The sequence below is a fragment of the Arvicanthis niloticus genome, chromosome 25 (assembly GCF_011762505.2).
Source record: "Arvicanthis niloticus isolate mArvNil1 chromosome 25, mArvNil1.pat.X, whole genome shotgun sequence".
Taxonomy (NCBI): domain Eukaryota; kingdom Metazoa; phylum Chordata; class Mammalia; order Rodentia; family Muridae; genus Arvicanthis; species Arvicanthis niloticus.
The window spans coordinates 20,271,225-20,285,601 of record NC_133433.1 but is presented as its reverse complement, the minus strand read 5'-3'; the positions used below and the strand labels follow the sequence as shown (position 1 = coordinate 20,285,601).

The following is a 14,377-nucleotide window of genomic DNA, read 5'->3' as shown; positions in this document are numbered from 1 at the left end:
ACACTCTGAGCCAGCACACCTGGCTACAAGCACTTTTTTTTTAAACCTCTGAGCTTCTCTTAAGCCCCTAAAAATAAAGCTCCTAAATGTGGTACACAAAGTGCTATCAGACCACTGTCCTTATTGGTTAGTTTTGTCAACTTGATGCTAGCTACAGTCATTTGGGACTTATTCAAGAAAATGCCCCTATAAGTGTGTACTGAATTGTCTTGATTTATTATGGATGTGGGTGGGCCCACCTCACTGGAGGTGCTACCACCCGCCATCCTAGATGTTGTAAGAAAACAAGCTAGCAGGCCATAGGGAATAAGTCAGTAAACAACACTTTTTCATGGCCTTTGCATCAGCACCTTCCTGTAGGTTTCTGCCCTGTTTGAGTTCCTGCTCTGATTTCCCACAGGGCTGTGAAATTGTAAACTGAAATAAACTTACCTCTGAAACTTGTTGGACATGTCTTATCACAGCAATAGAAACCCTAAGACAGCTCCAGAGAAGGTTCCTCAATGGTCTTTGTGTTGGTTTGGATGAGAATGGCCCCCATAGGCTCATACATTTGATTGCTTAGTCCTCAGTTGGAACTGTTCACGAAGGATTAGGAGGTGTGGCCTTGTAGGTCTGTCACTGAGGGTAAGCTTTCAATAGTCCATGCCATTTCCAGTCAGTTCTCTCTCTCTGCCTCACACTTGTGGCTCGGATATAAGTCTTCAGCCGCTGCTCCTGCCTGCCCACTGCCATGCTCCCTGCCATGATAGTTGTCAACTCTTTAGCTTTGTGGAACTGTGAGCCCCAATTAAATGCTTTCTTTCATATGTTACCTTGCTCGTGTTACTTTGTCATGGCAACAGAACAGTAAGACGGGCATTATCAAGGTAAATATTGTCAATGAGACCATCAGTTCAGAAATTTTTTCCAACAGCCTGACTTGTCCTGATACTCAAGTGCATGTTCAATGGGCCACGTCTACTTGAGCAGGGGTGTACATACATGTTTGGATGCTGGTGAACCTGAACATGCCATGAGCTGGAAAGTGGTCAAGAACAGCAGACCACTTATCAGTTAATAAGGGATTTAGACGACAACAACAACAACAACAAAAACGTGGCTCTTGAATATAGATAATTTAAAGAACTCTGTATTAGAATTTATGTGAAAGGAAATTTCTGCTATATTTATTAATATTGAAATTTCCAGAAAAACAATAAAATCCATAAAATCTATGAAAAAAGTGGCACTGTTGTTTTGGCACATGTCAGAAACACACATTCCCTCATATGTCCATTTGGAGCTGTATCAGCTTGTTCTGGAGGCAAAGGCTGGCTGGCATTGGTTGAAGGACACCTAAAATCTGCATTTTCCACATTGCACACAGTGAAAAGAACCACCACAAGGAGTGATGAGGCTGGAAAATGGCAACTGTACCACTTGTCCACAGTCATGACAACCCCTGTGTCATTGCTCTTCAAGACAGGATCTCACCAGTAAGCTCTGGTAGTCCTGGAACCATGGAGCCCAGGCTGTCCTCAAATGCACAGAGATCCTCCTGTTGTAGAAAATTCTTACTGCCTAGAATCAGGGGTCTTCTGGGTGGTTACTTAGTGGTGGAACGCTAGCCTAGCATGTGTGAGGCTCTGGGTTAGAGTCTTAGTACTCAAAATTAACTAATTAATTAGAAGGCCTTTGGTTCAGACTCAATATGTACAGCCTGTATTATAGAAAGTGCATTATGTAGATGAGGAGTCACCAGGGCAAACTAGAAGCCTGGGTGCTGAGATGGCAGATCCAGCAAGTACCAACTAACCAAGAGCTACCTCCCCTTTGCAAATAAACATGGAGCAGGAGGAACTCAGCTCTTAGCTCTAACTGGGAACATTTACTCTGCTAGGTTACTGTTGAGGCCCTATCAAACTCTAGCCATTCAGAAGTTGCTGACTCCCAAGAGCTTTTAGGAGAGCCAAGGAATTACCTGACCCAAAAGCAGGTAGCTCATTGGCTGGGAAGCAGCCTATGATTTTTAGTCACAAGCCTCCATCAGACTAACTAAAGGGCTCCAAGACCAAGACTAGCTGTATTGGACACTGGACTTAGAAGGTAGAGCTGAGGCTGTAGCTCAGTGGTAGATTACTTGCTTAGCATGTACAAGGCCCTAGGTTCAAATCCCTCTACATCCCTCAGCATTCCACAAAATACAAGGGTGGGGGAAGGACCTAAGTGTGACTCCCAGCACCCACATGGTGATTCACAGAAATCTGTAACATCAGTTCTAGAGAATATTATGAATGAACATATGTGGCACAAAGACATTCATGCAGGCAAACACTCCTCACACACATAAACTTTTTTTTAAAAATTAAATAAAAATTTAAGAGGAAATTGTTTCTTAACAACAAAATTGTTTGATTTTACAAATGAAGACTCAGGCTACCCAGATGATGAGATGAAAGCCTGCTAGCTCAGAGGAGTAGAGAAAGCACCCAGATGACCTTCCTTCTTAGCCAACGTCCCAGACACCTTACCTCTTTCACATCATCTCGGAAAATCCCCTTCAAACTAAACGTTCTTCCCTTCTACTTCCTGTGTGTCTCTCTATACATCCTCCTGACTCCTATTTACTCTGTGTTTTTCTTAATAATCTTATGTTCATTTACTGTCAATTGGTTGCTTGTCAACTTCTTGATCTATGGTTGACTTCAAAGTAGGTGGATCTTTCAGTTCAAGACAGCCTGGTCTCCAGAGCAAATTCCAGGACAGCCCAGGCTACTACACAGGACAGGACAGGACAGGACAGGACAGGACAGGACAGGACAGGACAGGAGGCTGGAGAGATGGCTCAGCAGTTAAGAGCATTGACTGCTCTTCCAGAGGACCTGAGTTCAACCACATGGTAGCTTACAACCATCTGGAATGGAATTCAACGCCCTCTTCTGCTGTGTCTGAAGACAGCAACAGTGTACCCATACACATAAAGAAAATAAATCTAAAAAAAAAGAAAAGAAAAGAAAGAAAAGGAAAAGAGCAATTCTGGGGCTAGAGAGATGGCTCAAAGGTTAAGAGCACTAGCTGCTCTTCCATGGGACCTTCAGGGGAGCAAACACCTTCACATAGACATACATGTAGGCAAAACAACAATGCACATAAAAAAATAAAAGGGATCATTAAAAAAAAAAGAAACCAGCCGGGCAGTGGTGGCGCACGCCTTTATTCCCAGCACTTGGGAGGCAGAGGCAGGTGGATTTCTGAGTTCGAGGCCAGCCTGTGAGCCAGAAATTATTAGGTTTCTCTAGAGCAGGGTTTCTCAATCTAGGAGGTTGAGATTCCTTTGATGGTCAAACAATCCTTTCATAGGGGTTGCCTAAGATCATCAGAAAACACAGATATTTACATTATGATTCATAACTAGTAAAATTAGTCAAAGTAGCAACAACAGTAATTTTATGGTTGTGGGTCATCACAATATGAGGAAGTGTACTCAAGGGTCAGCAGCATTATGAAGGTTGAGAACCACTGCCATGCGAGACAAAACCTGTTGGAGATACAGATGTAACATTTCACACTAAAAAGGAACAATACATGCTACCCTGTGGATGAACTTTGACAGTGTTAGGTCAAGTGAAAGCAGCCAGACATCAAATACCATCAGTTGTGTGATTTCATTACATGAACATCCAGAATGAGAAAATATGTCTACAGATTAGTGAGAGTTGCCTAAGGCTGAAGATGGGGTGGTGTCAGTGACAGCCAAGGGGAATGGGGTTCGTGTGTGGTGGGCACTGACCATGTCTTAAGTTGGCTGTGGTGAAAACTGCCCAACTGGGAATACTACTGAAAACTCACTGAATTTATGCTCAAGAGTGAGCTGAACCATTGCTTATAGCTCAATAAATATAGCAAGAAAGGTCAAGTACACGATAAAGACAGATTCAAATTCTGACAAGTTTTATTATGAACATAAAACAAGAGGGTAAATGAGCATGAAAGGCCATAATTATTGATAAAAGGATACTAATGTTACAAAAGCTGGAATAAAACTGTTTCCGCGTAGAAACAAGTCCTTTCATGTATCTGTCTCACTGATGACTTTCACTTTTGCAGAGATGTAGGCTTAGTTACAGGAGGTAACACTGAGTCTAAACACACATCCCACAGTCACCACTCGGAGGCCGCCTACACAAGGCAGCTGTGTTCACTCTTGATAAGTGGCTGTACATGGCTATTGGCTTAAAACAGGGAAAGGTAATTCATGTGACATTTTCTGTTAAGCCACTATTATACAAAATATAGATAATGATCATAAGTAAAGGTCATAGAATTGCACAGAGTATTCCATATGTCAAGATTACAGAACAATACAAAGAACCCTTTATACTAAATCTAACACATTTGATTGCAGAATGTAATTTTCATTACAGAAACACATTATTTAGAAATTTCACTAGAGAGAAAATAAGCTGTCATATATTTTTTTTGCAACACTGAATCTAATTTGATTTAAAGCATTAACTCTACACATTAAAAAAACCTCAGTAATCCAAGTTAAGAACTCATTTGATTTTCCTTGTAATTTGGCAGATTTCTAACACATATTGAGCCTAAAGCTGTTTGCAAACAGCAACAACAGAGACTATGTATTTAATTTTTGGTTCTTTTTTTGAGATAGGGACTCACGAAGCCCAGGCTGGCCTGAAACTCATTTACGTAGCTGTGGATGACTTTGAACACTTGACCCTCCTGTCTCTACCTCTCAAGTGCTGGGATCATGGATGTTCATCACCACACACGGCAAAACTAGATATGTTAAAAGAAAAGATACACTAAATAGAAATTAGAAGGTAGTTATTAGCTTTAAAAAGTTCTTACATATACAGAAGTAGTAGCACATGTCCTATGAATATTCATGCATTAAAAATAAATTTACTAAAAGATCAATTTACATAGAACTCTTAAAAACCCCAACTGAAAAAAATACATTTTTTATACAAAAAGAGACATCAAAATGTGTTACTAACTCAAAAATAAGAAGCCCCAAGAAAAATTTCTAAAAATAATAAGAGAGTTATACAAGAAATTAATAATCTATTTTAGGCATGGTTTTCAGCCACAAATTGTTAACACAATTTAACACCATTTCTTCATTCTTTGTAGACTCAATCTGTGCAGTACAGAAAAGTGTCAGAACACTGAGGTTATTGGCAGCTTGGGTTAATGTCCTAGAAAGAAAAGCCAGTGTCTCGTGTGTGTGTGTGTGTGTGTGTGTGTGTGTGTGTGTGTGTGTAAAGTCAGTGCTGGACTGCAGTACACACTACTTAGATTGTAAAACTAAATTGCCAATAAAATGCAAAACATCAAGATACAGATGCCAAAGAGGTTTTTTAAAAAAATTACCAAACTCACAGAGTCCATATTACATATCTTATCAAATAGGTTTCACTTGTTGGACTATTTGGCATTCAAGGGGCTAAATAAATTAATTTAGAAGACTGGAAGTTCTTGACAAAGATCTGCTTATTACTGAGTTGAAGTTAATAATGAAATGGTGTGGGGACAGCTTATTGTTTCGTTGTGCTAGAGATCAAACCTAGAAGCTCTTGTATAGTAGGAAAACGCTCTAGGACACTTGTACACAAGGAAGGGAGGGGACGGGCCTCCATCCTCACCTTACTGTACTTTATCAATGTGGCAACAGTCAACAGTATTTCCTTATGGAAAAGAAAACAGGTAACACGATATAAAATATAAGATGAATTTAGAAATAAAGAAGTTAAGGCACTTATTTCAATGGGTTTGTTATGTTAAGAGCAAATATATTCACTATTTCTTTGAGGAATCCCTTCCCACACAGTTTAGATCCTGTAAACTCTGCTCCTTCAGTACAGCTTTGAACCTAACAGCTGCTCAGTTACCCAATTACAGTAAGGAATTATAACAGCAAGTAGTAGAAGTTTTCAATATTATTCCACTAATCACTAAAGAAAAAAATTAAATGTTTTCAACACAAAGTTTCTAGTGTTGTTGTCTCAGTGACAGTTCAGATGGAAGAGAATCAACTTCTCTCTGATACCTAATATTATCCCTTCTTTCTTTTCTTCATCTGTCTCCCCCTAGCCCCCACCCAACATGGTGCTAGGAGCTGAACCCAGGGACTCGTGTGTGGCAGCCCAGCACTATGCCACTGGCCAACACAGCCTCAGCCAATATTGCATTTCTATAATAAAGCTTACTTCTTGTTTCAGTTGATGCTGAATGAAAAACTTATTATAAACCTTTTTTTTTTTTTTGGTAGCTTTGGCTATCCTGGAACATACTATGTAAACCACACTGTCCTCAAACCCAGAGAACTGCCTGCCTCTGCCTCCTCCCGGATGCTGGGACTAAGAGTTCACTATCATGCCTGGAACCAATCATGAACTTTTAATTAAAAAATTCTCTATATCTATTTAAGAAATAGGTTGACAGAAACAAAAGCAGCTTACTAATACAGCCAACAACACAAAACCAAAACTAACAGCACAAGTTATCATGTCAATAAGAATTCAACTCATTTTACAAGGGAACAGCAAAAAAAAATTCATATTACAAGGGAAATACGATTTGTACTTCCCCTTTTACGATACGTAAGCTGTTTCTGCATGCTTTGATCACAAGAATGACCACACGACTACTCAAGTGTGTAGCTGGGTAGCTCGTAATTTTTCATAAAACCTGATGTTAAACACCAGTGACTATCGAGATATTCAGAGTCCAAGTAAGATATACTGCCACAGCTGCTTGTCTATAGTCAAAATAAGCACGAAAAATAGCCAACAGGACCATTTACACTAAACTGGAGAATATGACAGATGTCAGTTAGGCTCTACAAGTCACTCTAAGTTCACATACTTGAAAAAAATATGTACATATACATTACAAAAAAGGGGAATATTTTTCTTCCTAATTTGGAGTTCTTAAAATGCAATTTTATAGTATTCTAATAAATAAAATTATACAACCTGTTCACAAAGCAACTGTATAATGTAAAATTAAATATGCATCTTATTAAAACCATATCTCTACAGGCTTTATCTATGCCGAATCTCTTTAAGAGGCCATATTAATTTAGAATTTCTTCCCTTCATCCCCCACCCACCAAAACAGGGTCTTACCTATGTAGGTCTCCAGGATGTACTAGCATTCACTATATAAACCAGGCTGGCCTCAAACTCATAGAGATTCACCTGCCTCTGCCTCCCAAGTGCTGGGATTAAAGGCATAAGCCACCACACTGGCTTACAATTTCCTTTAATGATATAAAAATAAAAATACAACGAAGAAATATAGCATTTATACTCTGAAGTGTTGCAAATTTAACTCTTAGTTTGCTCTTATATTTAAAATCATCTGCATACACCACCAGAAATTGATGTACGTTAGGGCACACATTATTATTTTGACAATGTTAATATGTCCACAGAAAATGTGGTTAGATTGTATGCTCCACATTCAAAACAACTATAAAAATATTTTAAATGTTTATTTGCATATGTACGTATGTATCTATTAACATGAGTTATTGTTTAGCATGATTAAATTGTTATTAACTTAGTGGGCATAAATGAGAAAAGGCAATCACATAATAGTCATGAAACAATTAAATGTATGAATTTGTCCTATGTTTCACTAAGAATGTGCTTGCTCACTTAAGCAGCAGATGACAGGAACAGTACTATAAAAACAATCACTTTTCTTTATGTTTTTCCATTTTAATTTAAATGTCACGTATTTTTAACTAATATTTCAATTATTTGTAATAGTAAAAAATTTACAACTGTTACAAACTTCCTTGGAGAATTCTCTCTTGTATTATAGAATTAAATCACATTAAGTACTTAATTAAAAATTATGTTTTTGAAGTAAACACTGACCTTGGAAAATATTCAAATAAAGATCAACATTATAGAGTAAGATTTGAGATGATACAACGAGGAAAGCTTTAAGTCATGTACTAAGGAGGAAAGCTGTCAGAAAGACGCAGTGGTGGAGTTGACATTTTACTAAAAGACATCAACAGCTCATCATCTACTTCCAAGAAAACTGTAAACCCAGGAACCAGCGGTGTGGGAGGAATAGCAGCATTTCAGATACCCACACATTATCTGTAAGAAATTGTGTAGGTCCAAGAAAATTGCATTTTACTTCAAGTAACATGTCTTTGAAATGAAGGCTCTGTTATTTTTCAAGATTGGAAGGATATCACAGTGTTGACTTTATATACAAAGTAGGATCTGTTCCAGTATACTCTAGTGAAGTAATTCACATATGGAGAGTAGTTAATTTTGACCTCATGACAAAATCGTCCATATTTTGAATAGGTTAATTTGTCACCTTCTTCGAAAACCACCTATCAAAAAAATAAGAAACACAATATTAAAAACCTTACTAAATATATGAGAAATATAATCCTTAGACTAGGAATATATTAGCATATTACTATATATATGAAAATTATCATTGCTAACTATGACTAAAATATCTTATGCTATTTAGCAAATGTAAGCCCTTTTCCCAAGTTCCCACAAGCACTGAACTCCTGAACACTGACTGAGAAATAAGCATGAAGTGTGTGTAGCTTGTAAAGGATGAACTCCTAAAACTTAGCTTGTATTTTCTATAAAATCTACTGTTGCTCTGAGAACTCCACAGACAGCTCTAAGGATGAAAAATGAACGTACTATCTTCCTCCTATACAATCACATTCTCCTTGTGTAGGACCCATAATCCTCCATGTCCAGTGGGCAAGCATGCACGGCTTAGGTTCTTACAGTCCCACTGACATCTAACTTCCACCCGGCTTTCAACTACCAGAGCTCAGCTGATTTTAAGTTTTGTGAGTTTTTACCACATTAGTGTTTGTGCGTGCATGCGTGTGCGTGTGCGTGTGCGTGTGTGTGTGTTCTTAGATCAAAAAACAACTTTCTGGAGTCCCAGGAATGGAACTCAGGTTGTCAGGATTGGAAACAAAAACCTTTACCCACTAAGGCATATCTCTGCCCCAGGATTGTCTGTCTTTATAATATTATTGCAACACCTATAACAGACATTGGATAGTAAAGCAGCTTAAGTTTATGCCTGGTATTACATGAAAGAAAGAGCAGAAAGGCAGCAGAGAGTGGACAGACATGTATCAGTAATTACTACACATCACTTCTTGATTTTACCCCATCTGTCACCAATAAACTAAAATCAAATTGCCAAGTACCAACTGAGAACATTGAAAATACACACAGCATAAGGTAAACAAGTTTACAGTGCAATCTTACTTAGTCACAAAGACAGGAAAATGGGAACTTTTTTCAAGCATTTATTTTTATTTTGTGTTTTGCCTGCATGGATGTGTACTCCTCATGCAGACACTGCCTTCAGAGACCTGAAGAAGGCATTATAACACCTCAAGATGGAGTTACAGAAGGTTGTGTGAGGCAATGAGTCCTGAGACTTGAACCTACATTCTCTTCAAGGACAAGAAAGGCTCTTAAATGCTGGGCCATCTCTCAGCCCTGAAACATGGGAACTGTGAAAGAGAATCACTGACCTCCAAACTAGCCTCAGCTTATAAAGACAAACATGAGTATTTTAGAAGGAAAAGCAAAAATCCTGGCTGTGGCCTAAACAGTTTACCCTACAACTCAGAATGATCTAGTCCTCTTTACTAAGTCCTCTAGCCTAACTTTCTTAGGAATAAAAGCATTGTTCCCACCAGTTCTATCTATGAAGCTTAGAAGCTCCCCTGTGAGTTGTCCTGGTTACTAGATAGCAGTTTAGCTATTACATGCTGCAAGGGACGAGGGCATGCCAAGGCGGCTACAACTCATGAAGGAAGATGAGAAAGCTAAATAAAGTCAGAACAATCAACTTTTCAAATGGTTACTTACATGTCCATTTGCAATATCTAATAAATCTTTAACCCTGCAGCCTCTCGTGGTTCCCATCTCATTGCAGATGGCATCTTCTACAATTAGGTAGTTAGCTTTATAAGATGTCAGTATTTTATAAATATCCTCAGCAGATCGCTTTGAATAGATCTGGTAAATCTGAAAAAAAAAATTAAAACAAAACTTAAAAGACAGTGAAAGTACCTGTTAATTAAAATTACACAGCTTTAATAAAACACACTCCACAGGATGGGGAGTGGTGCAGCAGGTAAGAGCACGCATTGCTCTCGCCGGATGGGAGTTTGGTTCCCAGGACCTGCATCAGGTAGTTCACAACTGCTCTAACTCCATCTTCGGGGAATAGGATATCCTCTTTTGGACTTCCCAGACAACTGAGCTCACATGCACATACCCACCCCACATACATTATACACATATAATTATAAAAAGTAATTTTAAAAATTAAAAAAATACAACTCAATACTATACGATTCACCAACTAATCATGTTTAGTATGTCTACAGAGTCGTACATTTGCCAACACAACTTTAGACTATCTGCATTACTGCTGTGTATACTATTTGCACCTCCCAACTTGCCTGCCAGAGTCCCATATAACCAATTATCTGCTTTGTCTCTATAAAAGTTTCTATTCTAGACATTTCAAATACATGGAATCTATACTATGTGATCCTATGTGACTCACTTCATTCACTAAGCATAAAGCTTGCCTAATTCATCCATATTGTATTATCACGTAAGTACTACATTATTTTTCAAAGCCAAGTAATATTTACTCTGATAACATAAGGACAAGACATTTCACTTATCTATCATCAGTTAATAAACATTTTGGTTGCCTGCATTTTGGAGCCATGATGAATACTGGACATGAATATTTACGTAGCTCTTTGCAGGATATACATCTGCATTTCTAACAGAGCTACTGTGTCATGAGGTAACTGCAATTCATCTTGTGAAGACTCTCTGACTAGTTTCCACAAACTGTGTACAGTGTACCATTTGAGATCTCTGCATCTTATACATTTGTTTGTCCTCTTTGTTTGGTTTTTGAGATAGGATGTCTACACAGCCCTAGCAGTCCTGGAAATTGAAATATAGACCAGACAGGCTGCCCTTGAATTCACGAAGACTGTCCTCTCTGTCCACCACAAGCCTCAATGCTGGGTTAATGGTGTATGCCAGCAAGCCCAGCTAAAAGTCCCTTTGATTTTAGCTATCCTACTTGGTCTGCAGAGTTATCTACTTGTGGATTTGACTTTCACTTTCCTGATGGTAAATGAAGTCATGTACCTTTTCATATGCAAATTGGCTATTTGTAGTTCTTTGAAAAAAATGCCTATATAAGTCCTTTGTCAAGTTTCAATTTTTAATCATTTGTCTTATTATTATGTTGTAATAGTTCCTTTAGCTTTTATTGCCATGTGTCAGAATGTTCATTTTCCATATGAGATAATAGTCAACAATATTAAAAATAATTTGATCACTCAGAAATGATGAGAAAGGATGTCTGAAACTCGGGTCATGACTAGATGGCCGTCTCATTACAACTTTGCAGACCTGCAGGGCCACATACTATTTGTTCTGAAAAATACCAAAATCTAATACCTAGATTGAGTACGGTCCCATGGCTGGAGAAATTGCTCAGTGTTTAAGAATATTGGCAATTGCCAGGGCTACAGAGAAACCCTGTCTCAAAAAAACAAAACAAAACAAAACAAAACAAAAAAAAAAAAACAAAAAAAAAAAGAATATTGGCAATTGTTCCAGAGGACCCAGGTTCCACTCCCAGTACCTACATGGTAGCTCCCAATATCTATAACCACAAGTGTCATAATTTCAGTTTCAGAGGATCCAACACCCTCTTCTGGCCTCTGGAAGCACTGTATACACACGGTGCACATATACACATGCAAGTAAAACACCCACAACATATACATACATACATACATACATACATACATACATACATACATTTTAAAAAAAGAATCTGATCTATTTGTAGAACACTCATTAGCTACCTACTAGATGTCATGATTGATGATTGTCTAGCGTCTGAAAACACTATGTATAATATATCGAAGGAAAATTGCTACCTCACTTTGCTATATTAAGTTTAAGTGACATATTTCTAGTCTACCCCAGCCTAAACCCATGGACAACTGCTTCCACAACTTTATTTATTTTTAAGCTTTAGAAAGTTGTAACAAACTCTTGGGACTTTAAAAACGCTTCTGGGAGCTGTGGAAACAGCTCGGCATGTCAGAGCTCTGCTTGCTCTTCTACAGGGCCTTTTGTAAGTCCAGCTCCAGGGGATCTGATGGCCCCTTCTGGTCTCCAACTGCATCCAAACACACACAATTTTTTTTTAATCTTTTAAAATAAAATTCTATGAAACACCATTATTGAGAAACTAGAAAAGTCTTCCAACCTTAGTATGATTGAAATTTTGGGCCGGGCAGTGGTGGCGCACGCCTTTAATCCCAGCACTTGGGAGGCAGAGACAGGCGGATTTCTGAGTTCGAGGCCAGCCTGGTCTACAAAGTGAGTTCCAGGACAGCCAGGACTACACAGAGAAACCCTGTCTCGAAAAACCAAAAAAAAGAAAAAGAAAGAAATTTTGGGGCAAATACTTCATTTTGAGGACAGGACAGAAACTACACTGTCCACTGTCAGATATTTACCAGCACCCATGGTCCGCACCTGCTAGATGCCCACAGAACCATACCTCTAGTTATGACAAACAAGTATGTCTCTAGCTATTACCAAATGTTCTCTGCAAACAAGATCATTCTGAGTTGACAAACCGTGGTGTAAGAGACTGCACAGAGATTAGCCATGTGTCATAAAGCAGAAAGACTGTCTGAGAGACAGCAGTCTCGTCTGTAGAGAACTTCATTTGGATTGTGATTAGATAAAATAACACAGTAATGCTGTTTACTGGATACCATAAAGAAAGGCAAACTTTGAAAAAGGAAAAAAAGTACGGTTACTATTCTTGGAGCCAAGTTTCATAAAACAGAACAAAATATTTAATTAGAACCCCTGATTAGGAATAATTTTGAAACACTGAATTAGAAAAAAGTTCTATCAAAGAAAAACAAAGAAGCAAAGAAGCTGGGCATTGTGGTAGCCTGGGCTACATAGTGAGATTTTTGTCTCAAAAACAAAAAGCCCAGGTTATTGTTTTTTAGTCTGTGGGGAAAAAATAAGTCTTAGGAATTCCCTGTCCATATTTTACCCAAACCATGCCATCTCTTTAAAGCACGGCAAACATTAATCAGAACTAACTGCTGCCTGTGAGATAAACCTGTCACCCTTGGGTTTATCTCGCTATCTCTGTACTCTCCACCTGCCTCCATGTGTTCTCTTGTGACTATAATTAACTTTCCCTCTGTTCCTTTTTAAAACTTACAATTTTTTTGGCTCTTTGACAAAGTCTCACTTTATCGTCCAGGCTGGTCTTGAACCTACTGCAATCCTTGCCTCTGTCTTCCAAGAACAAAGATAAGAGGCATTCGGCACCATCTGGGCACAGTCAACTCTCTAAACACATCTAGTAATTCCACCATGAGGCATTTATTCAGTCTTTGCTGTTTCCCAGCTGCCTCAATTCAATTGAGGGCAACCTCAATTCCTCAGCATGACACCACAGGTCCACAGAATCTGGCCTTACTTTCTTTTCTTCTCTTTCTTTTCTTTCTTTCTTTGGGGGGGCCAGCAACATAGTGTGTGTGTGTGTGTGTGTGTATGAGAGAGAGAGAGAGAGAGAGAGAGAGAGAGAGAGAGAGAGAGAGAGAGAGAGAGAGAGAGAGATAGATTGATTTTGAGACAGAGTTTCTCTGTGTAGCCCTGGCTGTCCTGGAACTTGCTCTCTCTGTAGTCCAGGCTGGACTCAAACTCACAGAGATCTGTCTGTTTCCGCCTCTCCAGTGCTGGGATTAAAGGCATGTGCCATTATCACCCAGCTTTATTTTCTAGCTATATAGTCACACATTTCTTGGTTTGTGGTCTTTTTTTCAGCATGTGATCAGACACATTCCATTTCCAAACAAGCAGCTCATCAGTCTTCAATGCCAACATCGGTTAGAATAATATGTGATGAATTCTTACATTTCCATAGACAGGACTGACTATCCTGCCTTTGGACTCTTTGTACTGGATGTGTATGTACATGTAAGCATATACAATCACAATTTAATAGTGCATTCTAAGCTTAGTAGAACATTCCTATAATCCCAGTACTTGGGGATATAGAGGCAGGAGGGTCATGAGTTCAAGGCTAACCTTGACTACATACATAACTTAAGACCCTATTCCTAAATTCAAACAAACAAAAATTATCTGTATTAAAATATAAAAATAAACTTTAAAGTTTTACTAATTTAATGTACTATGGTTTAGTCATTTAATTCTCCTAAGTAGGAAGTGGAACTATCACTATCATTTCCAGA

General features: G+C 38.5%; 1 protein-coding gene across 3 annotated transcripts in view; it reads right to left on the bottom strand.

The window, feature by feature from the left end:
- Positions 1 to 3,916: 3,916 nt before the first annotated feature.
- Positions 3,917 to 14,377, bottom strand: part of Dpy19l4 (dpy-19 like 4) — a 57,523-nt gene continuing 47,062 nt past the window's right edge. For all 3 annotated transcript variants that reach the window (XM_076924185.1, XM_076924186.1, XM_076924187.1), the window contains 2 exons: positions 9,903 to 10,061; positions 3,917 to 8,371 (listed from right to left, as the gene is read on the bottom strand). In XM_076924185.1, the coding sequence (XP_076780300.1) occupies positions 8,207 to 8,371; positions 9,903 to 10,061 (324 nt within the window). In that variant the 3' untranslated portion in view covers positions 3,917 to 8,206. The remainder of the gene's footprint in view (positions 8,372 to 9,902; positions 10,062 to 14,377) is intronic.